Source organism: Balaenoptera musculus, chromosome 2 (genome assembly GCF_009873245.2).
Source record: "Balaenoptera musculus isolate JJ_BM4_2016_0621 chromosome 2, mBalMus1.pri.v3, whole genome shotgun sequence".
In the NCBI taxonomy this organism is placed as follows: domain Eukaryota; kingdom Metazoa; phylum Chordata; class Mammalia; order Artiodactyla; family Balaenopteridae; genus Balaenoptera; species Balaenoptera musculus.
The window spans coordinates 75,813,030-75,827,939 of record NC_045786.1 but is presented as its reverse complement, the minus strand read 5'-3'; the positions used below and the strand labels follow the sequence as shown (position 1 = coordinate 75,827,939).

Here is a 14,910-nt window from a genome sequence, read left to right as displayed (position 1 = left end):
AGGGCATTAGACTGAATAATTCAAAGGTCCCCTTTAATGCTTAAAATTCTATTATATAATCCCTGACTAAATCTGTCTTTTCTTTTTAAATCTATATTTTCAACCATAGGCACTAGAAGATATAATTGTCCTTTTGGAAAAGAGTTCTCAGTAACTAAATACTGTGTAGCTCTGAGCACGAGTAGCATGGTTTTAGCCATTTCAGGATTAGGGGGGTGGCAAAGGGGACCATTCAGTGCAAATTCAATCTTGATCACGAGAAAGAGGAATAGCTTGGGATTCGCTAAAAGAAACTGAAACCAAACAAAAGTTAAAGATGGAAAATAGCCTATTAGAACAGGAGAAGACCCAGCACGGGAAGCTGCAGGTCAGCATGGACACGCCTGATCTCTAGTGATTTCTGCTCCTGCTGAGGGAGGAAAGCCAGGTATACGTCTGAGAAAGAATGCTCAAGAAGAGATGCTCTATTTTTCATTCCCTTAGGTCCCCCTGTACCAGCTGGGATAAGGAGCCTTGATCTAAGGCTTCTCTCCTGCTAAAATGCAAGTGTCCTGAGAGCCAATACTCTAAGTCTTATCAGCCATATACTCACCCCAAGTGCATATGAATTTATCAAATCTTTTTATGAGTAGGGCTTTTTAAATTGTGGTAAAATATACATAACATAAAATGTACCATTTTAACCATTTTAAAGTGTATAGTTTAGTGCCAATAAATACATTCATAATTGTGCAATCAATACCACCATCCATCTCCAGAAATTTTTCATCCTTTCCAGCTGAAACTCTGAACCCATTAAATAATAACTCCACATTTCCTCCTCCCCCACTGCCAGTAACTGCTATTCTACTTTCCATCTCTATGGATTTGACTATTCTGGTACCTCGTATAAGTGGAATCACGCAATCTTTGTCCTTTTGTGACTGGCTGATTTCACTTAGTACAATGTCTTTAAGGTTCATCCATATTGTAACGTGTCAGAATGTCCTTCCTTTTTAAGGCTGAATAATATTCCATTGTATGTATGTAGCACGTTTTGTTTACCCATTCAAGGACACTTGGACTGCTTCTGTCTTTTCTGTAAATAACACTACTGTGAACGTGGGTATCCAAATATGTTTGAGTCCCTGTTACGACCAGGTTTTGGCGGAGTGGGAGAACCAACTCCCTACTTCAGGGTTTTTCATAGCCTTCCCATGGCACAGGTCCCCCACCCTCATTGCTTTAGGTCTGTTCACACCCCGGCATCTATCACAGCAGATGGAGCCCCACACACCAGTGAGCCCTCACTAGTTGGCAGCTGTGTCCAACACCCCCCGGCTCTCCTTCCCAACCAGGAAGGGCCTGGAACAGCACAACTTGGTGGCTCTGTGGAACGTTTTCCTCACAAGCGTGGACCTTCCTGCCTCTTCAGCTGAGGACACGGATTCGTGACTCAAACTCACCTATAAGAATATCTTCCAAAGTCTTAATGACCTTCAAAATAGGAAACAATTTAATTGAAGGGTATGGGAACCTCTCTCCTAGAGTAGGACTTTAAAGGTTACCAAAACATTTCTGAACAATGTGTTGAATAGACAAGACTAACATTGTGGTTGAGTTTCCTGAAAAGAATTCCTGACAAGCTTATTTATTACAAAGCCCTTGATGTCGCTGAGCGTAAGTGGAAAAAAAAAAAAAAAAAAAAGACAAGTGTTTCCAATATGGATGTGGCTTTGTGCATTAATTTATTTGTTATCTTTGAGAAGGAAAAGAAAAAAAAAGCCAAATCAGAATCCTGGGTCATCATGCCCCAAGCCGAGCCCTCGGGATTGATTTTCCAGGGTGGTTTTATTTTCCCTAGGTTCTTCAAGGTTATCGATTCTTCTTGTGGGTAAGCCTTGTAACAGGTTTGTAAGAATAACAGTTTCTTGTGGGAATGAAACAGACAAACAGGGAGCAGAAGAATGTGTTCTGGGCATTTTTCAGGTTTGCTCTCTGTGGCCCTTTTGGCTTAGCTGATTTGATGTAGGTCCCTGCTTGGGACAGGGCTCCTGTTTCCAACATCTGGGCCTGAGCTCCTCTGAAAGGGCCAAGAACTTGCAGAGTCATACTTTGTAGCTTCAGGGGAGAGGAGATCTTTCAGATTGTCACTCTCCCATAGGTGTTACCATCCCCTTCCTGAGAATCACTGCTGGGCTTCAATTTAAATATTCAAACCAGACAAGTGATTCCCCTCCCAGGCAAAAAAGCCACCATGTTCCTTGAATTAGAGAACGATAACAACAACAATAATAATTTAATAATATTCTATTATTTTCTGTTACTATATATAATAAATAACGTCAATACAGCTGACATTTATTCAGCACAAGGTGGTAAAACCCTCTTCTGGGTTAACACTGGCCTGTCTCACCCCTGTGCCTCTTCTTGCTACCTGTGCTTTTAAACAAATGGGAGCCATGATATCCTCTGTGTTAAGAAATCCTTAGATCTCGGTGACTCAGCAAAACTGACTGGGCACCAATGTCATTTTAAATGGTGATTATCCTTCCAGCCTCCCAGCATTCACCAAGATTCCTAGTTCCAATCCCACCATCTAACACAGGTGTCCTCCTGCCTGGCTTCTGCACAAGAACCCAAAGCCCCAATGTGCTAGACGAAGGCCAAGGGAAAGTGAGATTTACACCTTCTTTGGGACTATAGCGCTAGTGAATACTTACATATTTATTCATTTTTAATAGTTGCTAATTTTTTTTTTTTTTTGCGCTCTTACAATGGGAACTATTCAGCACATTACATGTACTTTCTTGTTCCACTCTTATGACAACTGTGTGAGGGAGATAATTTTATCACCCCGTTTTCCATGTCAGGAAACTGAGGGCTGGGATGGCTAACTGATTTTCCAAGGGCACACAGCTGCTGAGCCGTGGAACACTTTAGGATTCTGCTCCTTTGGCCACTGGAGAAACTCTTTATGTTACTAACAGGCTTCCCTTTCTGGAATTAGCGTGTCAGATCTGAATTTAAAAGACTAGACATATGATGGATGGACAACTTTACACACACACACACACACACACACATGTGCACGCCCCTGGTCCCCAGCCTTTGCCTGACGAGCTCCTGTCCCCACCTGCCGCTGGCATTTCTTTTAGCACACACAATTAGGGGCTGCGAGCGGACACGGCTCCAGGCTCTGAGAGTGTTTGGGGGCATTACACCTCCCTCAGGGCCGCTAGAGAGCATGAGCTAATTGTATTAACAAGTGGCATCTGAAATTTATTCAATTTTACACGAACGCTGCATTGTTTATGAATGAACCTAACTTGGGAAATGGAGACTAGGATCCCGGCTGTTTAACAAACAGACCCTTCCCCTGGGTTTGCCAAGCTCTGGCAAACTAACAAAGCACTTGGGTTCATGTTCACTGCTATCCATTGGCTACCCCATGGGAGTCTTGAGAGTTCTTATTCTAGGTTATCATCCAATAGGACTTGGGCAGAGGTCCTACATTATCCTTCCATTAAACTGGATGCACCTGCCTGGAGTCGGAAAGAGAGAGGTCTTCCCAGGGTCCTGGAATCCCCGTGTTTGGCTCCAGAAGGGGTAGGGATTGGAGGGGTCTCTATTCTTTGCAGCTCAGGGGTGCCTGGGTTGGTGTACTTTTTAACCTGCTCAGAATATAAACTATGAAATCAGCTGCACATTTCTGCAAAACAGGCTGGGGAAATGGTCACCGGCAAAGCCCACTGGGGTCCTCGGGATAAATAAGATGGAATCTAGGGTGGTAAGATAAAGTCTACCACTAGTCTCTTGCTATCTGAAACTGTCTGGTGTGCTCTGTTTCCAAGAGGTTGTTAGACCATTCGCTCAGGGATGCGAAAAGTCAGGTTGGAGCCCTGGGACAATCAAGCACGTCTAAAAGCAGCTGGGGAGAAGTCCTGCTCCTCCGCCCGGGGTCAGGACGCCGCCCCAAATCAGCAGAAAGCAGTTACAGACAATAGACCTGTGCCCTCAAGAATGAGGAGCAGGGCAAAAGACACAGGAGGGACTTGTCACCGGCAAAGCCCATTAACCATTCCCAGGCAATAAAAATAGAGTTTGGATAATAAAATTAAGCCTAACCTTTTTTCTTTTTCTTGGTGCTTAGTCTGGTTGCTCTTGCTCAGAGGGGGGCCTCCTGCAGAGGCCTCTCAACCGGCCTTTCACACCAGAGCTCCTGGGGCAAAACAGCAGCGCCCAGCACCTCAGCTCCGGGCTGTGAGCAGAAGCGCCACGCTCAACACTGCAATTCAAGATGGCGGCGTCGGCGTCGGCGGGCTGTGCGCAGAGACGCTGCCCCCGGCGCTGAGATCTGGAGCCCTGAACTGCGCCTGCGCCTGCGCCCCACCCCCTAGAACCCCACCCCCTCCCAGCTGACAGGATCCCTATAAAGCAGCCACGCCCGCCCACAGCGTGTCGGGGGAGTGTTTGGACTCCAGAGCTGGAACGCGCACCTTTCCCTTCTCTGATCAAAAAACAGAGTTTCCCTTTGCTTCTAAACCGAACTCAGTCTCATTCTGTTGGTTCAGACGACACGGGGCAGGAAGATCCTTGTTGGGGACTGACTTGGAAGGGTCGGTAACAAAACCATGTAGTAAACGAAATTAGTCAACTCGAGCCGACTTGGTAAATAACATATATTTCATTTCACGAGAAGGAAGACAGGGACCTGCTCTTGAGAAACAAACCAAAAAAGCAGGGTTAAAAGACCTTGAAACCATTCAGAGGCGTTCCTGCTAAAGCAGTAATGGCGCCTGCGCCATGCTGGCTTCAAGTTCCTCCTTGCTACGTTAATGGCCAAAGGAAACATTATCCAGGAGTTCCACATCAAAGGCTAAATGGCAGGCTGATTTTCCCTTTAATCTGTCCAATAAGCAAATGAGGATTAGACAATGTACATGTTTAGGAAGAGGACTTCATGCCTTTCCAGAGTGGACTTCCCTGCATTCTCATTCCCAGCTGGTCCCCACCGAGGAGCAGCTGTTGTGTAAAACATTCAGGGTGGCACAGACAGTCCGGCCAGAGCTTGGAGATCTTGTAATCACCCTATAGAATGTCGGAACAATGTACTGAATATACACAACCAAAACCTGGGGAACAGTTGGAGCTGCATTCACCGCCTTACTCCCAGCTGGCTTGAGGAGTTCAGATGAGGTCCACCTTTGGGAAAGGAGGCCTCCTGGAAACCACAGGAAACCCGTCCTAAAGAGTCAGGTTCTACATGATGGCCTCAACACTGGATGAGAAATGATGGATTCTGATGTCCTATGGACTGAGCAGCAAAGCAACAGAGTCATCTTGTTCGTACTTTTTGTGGTTGTTTAGAGTTGTATGTGTGCAGCATGACATCTCAGACCAACAGAAGAGATACATCATCCATGATGTTGTTTAATGCTCACACAACGTTGTGAGGTAGGCAGGGCAGGAATGATCATCTGGATCCTACAGAGGAGGAAGTGGAGGCCCATGGAAGTTAAGTGACCTACGCAAAGACACACAACTTGCAAATGGCCAGTTAGGGACTTCAGGTGAGGACTTCTGATCACTTCTCTGACCCTCTGATGCTTTTCGCTCTGCGATGTTGCTAATCGGCTATTTCTGTGTGCAAAGTTGTCACTCTGGATTACCAAGAGGACCTGGAAAAGGTTCTACATTATCCTTCCATAAATTGAATGTATGTGCCTGGCAAGGAGTTACAGCGACATAGCAAAGAAAACTACCAACTCTTGGCTCGGAGTTGCCATATGAGACCATGAGATTCACGAAGGCAGTAGCCATGCCCGGCCCGCTCTGTATCCCAGCGCCTGTGCTGGCATCTGGCATAGTGAACATTTGTGGAGGTAGGGAAGAGGAGAGGACGGGAGGGAGGAAGGGAGGTTAATTTCTTAGGCTCACTGGACTGCGGTGTTGGCTCTTCTCTCACTAGATTATCAGATTCCCCTAAGACGAGTGATGATAGGACTTTGTAGAATGTGTATTTTCTGGTCTCATTTTGGCTGCTTTAGTTTCTCACCTTTGTTTTGTTTTTTCCTTTACTCTTGCTTTTAATTCATGTGATTTTGTTGTTTTCATTTTTTCTGTTATACTTTAAGCATTGCTGTTGCTGACTAAACATTTCTGGGACATTAGTCAACCAAAAAAAAAAAAAAAACCTAGAAAAGTGAATAAATAGCTATATAAACACATGTAAGTAACAATGGGCATTTCTGTTCTATTTGTGCCCCTCCCCCTGCCAAGAATGCAGCCCATGTGACATTAACAAATTCTGTGGGGAGATTTTTTTTTTTCCCAGCAGTCTTGCTATCCCTCCTCTTCACACCTTTCCAAATTCTACTCACTCTTTAACACCTATCACACGGACAGTTTCCTCCTCCCTGACCTCAGCTAGCTAAATACAGCTCTAGTTTCTTCTAACTGAATGTAGCATGTGCCACTTGCGAGCTCTGAGGAGCTCTGAGGCTGGCAGGAGCATGGAGCAGGGCAGTGCCATGGAACTCGCCGGCCGACCCCCATCTGACCAAGTTACGGCATGTGGTACCTGCTCTTGCTGGTCCATCCCCTATCACAAAAGCATGCTTTGGCCTCCCTCACCTCTGTGCCTCTGCAGGTTACTCCTTGGGGCAGGAATGCCTTCTTCTTGCTCCCTTGCCTATTGAAATTACATTCCTTCCTCAAGCCTTGTTCAAAACCCACCTCTTCCATTAACTTGTCTCTGACTGTCCTCTTTTCTTGGGTGCCTTCCTGTTTTAATGACACACTCCAGTAGAGTCACTGTTCCTTTCTGCTCTTTACTCCCTACATTGCAATATTTTCGTCTTTTATTATCTAAAATGTCATTAAAAAGAAAGACACTGTCAATATGAATGCACTGAGGGTGTTTCGGAGGAAAAGGTACAATGAAAATCTCAGGGGTTAACAAAAAGACTGTAATTATGTAGTGCCGATGACAAATCACCAATTGGTGTCTCTGTGTTGGTTTCATTAATGACACCTAAAATGCCATCTCTCTTCATTTTCCTTTATGTCAGCATCATAAATGGATGAGGTTTGAGGGACTTTATGCTTTGAAGAACTATCAAATTATGCCTTACTTTATTCCAGATTCCTGCTATCTATAACATCTACTTGGCACCTAACAAAGGACTTTTACATGATTACTCTGTGTCCATCTTGTTCTCATTTTCTCTCCGATGCCCGGAGTATTGAACACGAGGTAAATTCGCAGAAAGCCTACAGCCTACGTTTCAGAGTTCACCCCATGCCCCAGGGACGGCATTCTCCGACGCCCAGTTTGTTCCTCTGAGGAACAAGATACCAGCAGTCAGAGCAAGGAATCCCAGTCCAGAGCAACATGTCTCTCCCCGGGTCTCACTTCCTTTGTGTCTAAGTCATCAGTTTTTGTTTTTGCTTCACTTGACCAGGACTTGGGTGGGGAAGCACGGTTGGAAGGAGGGGATGTGCAGGTCTAAAGGGTGGAAACCGCTCTCCAAAAGCACAACCCTGAGAACACAGAGAAAGCAAACAAGCTCTGGCTGGTCCTACCGTCACCATTTACAGCTTCCTTTCTACAGCTGCAAAAATATTACATCAGGTTGTCAGTTTTTGACTTTGTTCCACTTCGGTAAATAAAAATAAAGCTACTGATAAATGCCATTAGCAAATGTGAGCTCTCATCACGTGGTCCATGTTTGTGAGAACAGGCCTGAAGACTCCTCTACATGTTAGCTTTCACAGAGGCTCCTTTGGATGAAAATTGTCATTTCATATGTTTCATACATGGTTATACTTATTTGCCACACAGAACTGTATGTATACCTGGATTTTAAACAGTGTCAGAAATAAGGGTCTTGTTTACCTTATGGCAAGAATACCCTCCAAATTCTGCTCAGTAGCCAGAGGCAGCAACATACCGGAAAAGCCCAGCAGCTGAGAGGAGGACCTAGATGGACTCAGTATGACACAGAGACACTGATAAACACAGCCAAATGATCCCGAGGAGTACACAATATAAATGCTTTATTGCTAGCACAGAGGTTTCTTTTTAAGTAAATTAAAAGAAATAAATCTTCATTTTCACATTCTATATTGCAGTTCAAAGGTAACTAGCTGGTTAATGGATATGTTCACTGGGACACAGGCTATAGGAGGAGAGCATGACATTCACACGAAAGAACTCAGAAATGTGGCATCTCTCAAGGCATCTGGCCACTGTCCTTTGTCAATAACAGCAAGGAGAGGTTTCTTTAAAACATCATGAATAGTCAAGGGTTATAAATAGAAAACCGGTATGGTTAGAAAGCAGAAAACCATTAAATACAGAAGGCTATATATGTGTTGCCCATATTTCATATATTCTAGGTTATGTTTGGTACTTTTAAATAAATGATCTTCATCTAGGTTAGAGAATGAATTGGATTTGGCAGCTGGAAAGAGGGAAGAAGGAAAGGAAGCTGACACTGCCCATGTCAGAGATGGAGCCTTCAGTGGGAAGCAGAAGAGGAGCGCGTGGCTGGAGGAAAGGGAGCCAGCCTGCTTCATGCTTCCCCCCTTGGGAGGCCAAGAGCAAGAGTGGTGTGTGGACGAGCCACGGGCGTGACAGGTGGAGATCTGGTGCAGCGTGGCAATCGTGGCACACTGGAACTCTACAAATGGAGAAGGAAACCTCCGAGCCTGGCCAGATTTTCCAAGGTTACTGCCAGTGGATCTAGGGCATGGGAGGCTGAAGTGACACCCACAGCACTGGGACTGGGAGGTGGCGTGCACCAGGGACAGGGACTGGGGTGGGGGGACCGGTGCGGAAGAAGCTATAGAGTCCAACTGCAGAGATAATTCATTTAGTATGAATTGTCAGCAGTATTGGAAATGGAATTATTTCTACAAGGCACCCAGCATTACCTTTTTCCAAATTCTCAAGCCCGCTCAGATCAGTTTTTGGTTGATTTTAAAAGACAAGCTTTGGAAAAGATCAATCCATGAAAAACAACCCACCCCCTGACTTATTCCAGAATGCTCCAGAAGGAATTAAATGCACAGATGTGTGCGCAAACGCGCGCACGCGCACATGCACACACACACACGTCCCTCTCTATTACCCCCTCAAACCATGCAGTGATGAGCTCTGAGGCTGTGAACTACACATGATGATCTCTGGAGCTCCATCTCCTGATCTTTCACTCATGTTATATATGGATGTAAGAAAGCCAGACTGGGTCAGGAATATCCCAAGTTCTTTCTCCTTAGTACATCTGCAGTGTACCAGCTCCTGGCATTTTCAGTCTGGTCTGGCTCTAACTGAAACCATTTCATGTTTTGCTTTGAAGAAATGGATGACATGAAACGGTAATTTGGCTGCAAAACCTTGGAAAATTGTTCCCGGCCCAAACATCTGCCCCAGATGAGCTCAGCTAAGATCTCCTTGGAGGAGCGGGAGGGGTGCGTGAGCAGGGAGAGCCTGGAAGGGGGAAATGAAGACAATGGAAAGGCTACCTTTGCTCACAAGCAAAGTCCTGTGTGACAGAAGGCATCAAATAATACAGCTCCCTCATTCAGCCCCTCACCCCAGGAAGAAATACTGGGTATGCCCCACAGCTACTCCTCGTGCCTTTATCCCACTTTCCCCAATATTTGGTACTGTTAAGGTGATCCCTCACAGGGTGCCAAGAAACCACGCCCGACTGGTTTGCTTTCATTACGCAGCGAATGGCCTGGCCTACCTGCTGTCATTTAAATCATTAAGTAAGGACTGAGTATCAAGTTTGGATTCCTGAGAGCTGGGCCCCACAGGGAAAGCAGAGGGGGAGAGTCGTGCAGGCTGGCCTTCACCTTCCTTCTTGGCCATCTTAAGAGTTCTTCTGGGGGATCTTTACTGTCACAGTCTTAACTTCGGAGTACTCTCGCAAACCAAATTCTCCCCTGAAAAACAGAAACGGGCTGTATCAGGTACCAGAGGCCCAGGCAGCCCAACATGGGCTTTCCTCTTCAAAAACCCTGTTCCAACCACTGGACGCCCAGGATGTGCCTGTGCTCTAATGGCTCTCCTAGAGACCCGGTCCGCTTTACCTGAAAGAAAACCACGAGGGTCCTCTCGGCTTGATGGTCTACATTCCTTCTCACTGGTCCTTCGGTTTAATAAGCGGAAACGATACCCAAAGGCCCACCACAGAAGAGTACAGATCACACGCAATGCCTTAAAGACAGAACCCTGAACAAATACCATCTGCGGCCTCCACAGAGTCAGGGGAAAGAGGAAATCAAAACAACGGACGGGATAGGAATTGGGAAGTGTGAGTCAGCTGTCTCCCGAGACTTGCCCTCGGCCACTTCCCCTCCTGGCTCGTGCCACCCTCTGGGGCCTTGATCAGGGACCAAGGATTTCTGTCATCTGGCAAACAAACGTTTATTGCACTGTTACTGTGGGGCAGCACCGTGCTGGGCCGGGTGCAGGAGAAGGTAGATAACCGGCCCCGGCCACTGAAGGGCCCGTGGGTGGCCGGGCCTGAGAGGGAAGAGCGGGAGCCAGGTCAGCTGCCTAGGCGGCCCCGGGAGAAACAGCGCCTCCGACCACTGCTTGAAGGGCGCTGACGCGTGGAAAAGCCTCACTGCTACGGTGCTCCTTTTCTTCCCTTCTCTTCTCTAGCTCCTTCTTATTCCTACCTCTCTTTAATTGCCTTTCTTTCTTTTCTCGATTTCATTGTCACATCAAGCATGTTCTCTTAATTTTTTTTCTGCAAAATACTTGACATTTTCTTCTTCTTTTCAAAGTCACTCCTCTGTGAAGCTTCTCCTCAAGTTCTCAGCAGAAGGAGCGCCCCTCCTCCTCTGTGTTCAGAGCACCTTGTACCCACCTCTACCACAGCCCTGTCATGCCAGGAGGGAGGGCGGGGGCTGCTCGAGCGTCTCTGTCTCCCCCACCAATCTGCATCTTCCTGATCTTGCTTTCTGTCCTCCCCCAAACCTAGCGTGCGGCCCACAGCATCAGGCTGAAAGAAGGCACTTGATAACTGTGGGAGGGAGGAAGGGGGGGCAGGCTTCTTCCTACCCCCTCTTCCCCAGTTCCACCCTGCTGACAGACCATCTCTGCCAGAAAAAAAACATAAAAGAACGCTTAGAGATATATTTGAATAAGAAAGGATTAAGAAAGCCCGTTTTTAAAAACAGTCTTATATAAAAGGTACAAAGTTACTGCAACTGGGCTTTACAGTGAAGACCCGCTGTAAAGGATACATTCTGCTTCCCTGGCCCGACACAGAGCTGCCCTCGCTGTGCCAGCAGCTCCTCTGAGCGCCAGGGCACCTGAGTGGTTGTGCCCCCCTCCTCCCCCACAGCCCCCAGAACGTCAGCGACTCAGGCGGCATGCTGCTCTCTCGTCTGCACTGGCCATTCTGCGTGCAGGAATTGGAAGAATAAACTTGGGATTGCCCCACTCAGTATGTGGCTCCCTCACCCGCTCTGTCCAGGCTGTCTCTTTATTACCAGCTCAGCGCTGGCTCTCGCTGGACTTTCTCCTGCCCTCGGGCAATTGTGCATGTGTCTCTTCATCACGGACATCATCTGCCTCCTGTCTGAAGTGTGGCTACTCCCTTCTTGTTCCCTCGCTTGTGCACGCACTTGGGGCAGGCCCTGAACCACTTTCCTCCCACTCAGATCTCTAACCAGGTTGTGAGAAATGTAAGAAAGTCTAGAGAGCTAGAAACCTTGCTTTCGAGTGTGACTGCCGGATCCCAAATCTCTGAGTGCTCAAAGCAACGGAAAATTCTGCTGGACTGGAGGTGCTCCTCTCTCGGGTCCCAGGCGGCCATCTGCTGCGTGGCCGGCACAAAGCCTGCTCCGAGATGGAGGAGTGGACTCACATCTGCCGTGAAAGGAAATACTGCCCATGGGCCCAGGCCTCAAGGAAAGCCAATGAGAGGTCTCAGGGCAGCGCGTGGAGCAGAACACTGAGGGTGGGGGTCGGCAGACAGGAGTGCCAACTCGGCTCTGCACTAACTGGCTGTATGACTCCAGCTGACTCTCTCCCTCCTCTTGGCACCCGGTCGTCTCTCTGACATCAGTTCCTGAACCTTAATATACACATATCACCCAGGAAGCTTGCTTAAGTTGTAGGTTCCTGACCATCCCCCACCAAAGATTCTGTTCCAGCAGGTCTGGGGAGGAGCCCAAGAGACCATGAGACGGGTGGCTATTGGACCCACTCTTGGAGCAACACTGCTGTAAGGTCTCGGAATCCAGTCCCTGACATTTGGATTCTTCAGCTATTTCGCCATCTCATTCCAGGGTCTTTCTCTCAAATCTACTTAAATTTTTCTCAATCCAGTTAAATTCTGTGGCACATAGTTCCATAGTTAAGGAAGAAGTCCACTACTGCACAAAAGGCAGACGTATTGTTACTGACATGCCCCAATCTCTTTGTATAGTCACCTTTCCAGCTGGGCCATGTGTCAGGGCACAGCACATTTAGAAGCCTGTATTCCTGCTTCTTGACCAGACTAGGTTATATTCCCAAAGATGAACCAAACTCGGCATACGTAAAGGTAAGGTAAGATGTTAGATTTTGGTGTCTCTCAGTCAGCCATTTTAGGAAGTCACTCATACTCACGCATAAAACAAATAGGGATTTCTGCTTAGGGTGTATATTTCCCTGCCCTTTTCTTTGACTTACAGCAGCATTTCTCAGAGCAGCGTCCCCAGACCACCTGCACGAGAATCATTCCAGAAGCTTGTTAAAAATGCAGGTCCTGGGCCCTAGCCCAGATCTACTAAATCAGTATCTCTGAGAGTGGGTCGCCAGATAGGCAGGGTTAGAAAGCCCCTCTCCCAGCCTGCAGGTGACTTTCTGTGCATACGCATGCTGTGCACACACACACTGACTCAGAGCGTCCGAACAACACTTCCCATCTTCAAAGCGTGTGTGCCCTTAGTTTTTAAAATGCTGAGGTTCACAGCTTTCTTTCCATCCCCTAGGTTTGTGATACATATTTTATAGTTTGGGCTCTATGACCCCTTGTCTCAGGAGAGCTTAAATGAGACGGAAAAGGATGGGAAGGCTGAAATAGATGGAATTAGCTGGACAAGCAGAACTGAGAGAAACTCAGCCCAAGTCTCTGACCCTGGGAATTAGAGGCCAGCCCATCGGATAACCTGTAGAGGGCAGCCCTCTCCACAGCTCTCTGTGGGGTAGCACGCAGGGGCTCCGACAGCCTCCTTGGAGCTCGTTTCCAGAAAGTGCTACTTCCCTTCTCTGTTCCTCTTAGAGGTGGGCAAGGAGATGTCAGGGACCAAAGCTGCCTGGAGCCTGCAGGCCATGAGATAAACACTTCTGTCCAGGTGGAAGGCTAAGCAGAGTTTCCAGGACTGTATTAAATGAGAAGAAGAGTGGGGAACCAGGACAGGGCAGGTTCTTTTATTTGAAGCATTTCCTACCACTCCAGGTCATTTAAGGAAGAGAAAACATGTTTTGGGGGCAAACAGGAACAAAGACTCATATAATTTAGATAAGATGAAGTGAGTCTCATCAAAGAGCACTGTTTCCTAATTATTTTTTAACTGCACTGGGAAGGCCAAATCACTACTGTGCCCATGAGACGAGTCGAGAAAGGCCACTGTTCTGTGTGGTTCTGACACAGCCAAACTGTCTCTTGGACCTTCTTTCTAGGCGAGGGCGATGTTTCTGACAGGAAGAGACTGCGCCTGAACGATGTCCCAAGCCCGAATCCTGGTAGGAGGCTTGCCTGTGATGAGAGCGCAGGGCTAGCCTGAGATGAGAAACCATCAACCAGCAATCATTTATTTCAAGTGTATTTTATGCCCATGATACACCCTGTTAATGATCTGTAACAGTCAATGTGAGCAGCATTCCCAGAGCCGGCGATGGCCCCAACATTTCAGAGACTGGGAGAGCACAAACACAGGGGCAGGAAATGAAAGAAGTTGAATGCATCTTGAAAAGTGGAAGCAGAAAGTTAAGGCCATGTGCAAGTTAAGAAGAGATACTCAGAGTACATGAAGACTTTATAAAAGCTGAAGGAATACTAATAACTTAGCAAATAGGATCCAGACTGGGTACGGGTTCTGGCTATAAAGCAAGTGGGAGGCACTGAAGGCCAGAAGCAAAGGTTCAAGCAAGAGCAGTTTCTCCCTTTCTTAATACATTTATTAAGAAAAAGAAGGACTGCCTACATTAACAGTCATCTACTTGATAAATAATGATGATAGTAGCTCACATTTTCTGAAGGTTTGCCAGATACCTTGATGGATGTTTGGCATACATGATTCTAACATTTAATCCTCACAGCAACTCTGTAGGGTAAGTACTATCTATAATTATTCCCATTTTATAGATGAGGAAACTGAGGCTCAGTGAGATTAAATAGTTTGTCCAAGCCTGCACAGATATTAAGCAGTAGAGCCAGGGTACATATCTGTGCAGTGTGATTCTAGAAACTCCGCTCTCAGCCTCAAAGCTATATCTACTTCATGGTTTCATGGCTCGGGACTAGAAATTACCAGCTACAGTATCTGAAGATGTAAATCCCCTGTGTTAGTCATGGGTTCACTGCACTTCCCCCCAAACACCATACTTATTTCTCCCACAATGCCTTTGCTCACTCTTCCCCCACTGCTATCCTGTTTTGCCCACCAACCATGAAAAACTATTCCTCTCTCCTCACCTACACAAATGTTCCTCTCCTTTAAAGGCCAATTCAAATCCCTATAAAAGATCACATCTAAAGGTTTCCTGGACTTCTCCAGCTCACAACGATCTCTATCACCCCTGAATTCCTCTACCACTCCACAGGCTTTTCTGGAATTCTTTTGATTCTTTCAATGTTGCGTATTTCATTTATCCAACAAAATTTTAAGTAATTTAATGAGTTGCACCTTCCCCTA

The 14,910-nt window shown here is 46.6% G+C and overlaps 1 protein-coding gene across 2 annotated transcripts in view; it reads right to left on the bottom strand.

Annotated features, from left to right (window-relative positions):
* Positions 1 to 8,056: 8,056 nt before the first annotated feature.
* The window catches only part of ALDH1A2 (aldehyde dehydrogenase 1 family member A2), a 96,297-nt gene continuing 89,443 nt past the window's right edge, over positions 8,057 to 14,910 (bottom strand). For both annotated transcript variants that reach the window (XM_036840047.1, XM_036840056.1), the window contains exon 13: positions 8,057 to 9,936. In XM_036840047.1, coding sequence (XP_036695942.1) covers positions 9,864 to 9,936 — 73 coding nt within the window. In that variant the 3' untranslated portion in view covers positions 8,057 to 9,863. The remainder of the gene's footprint in view (positions 9,937 to 14,910) is intronic.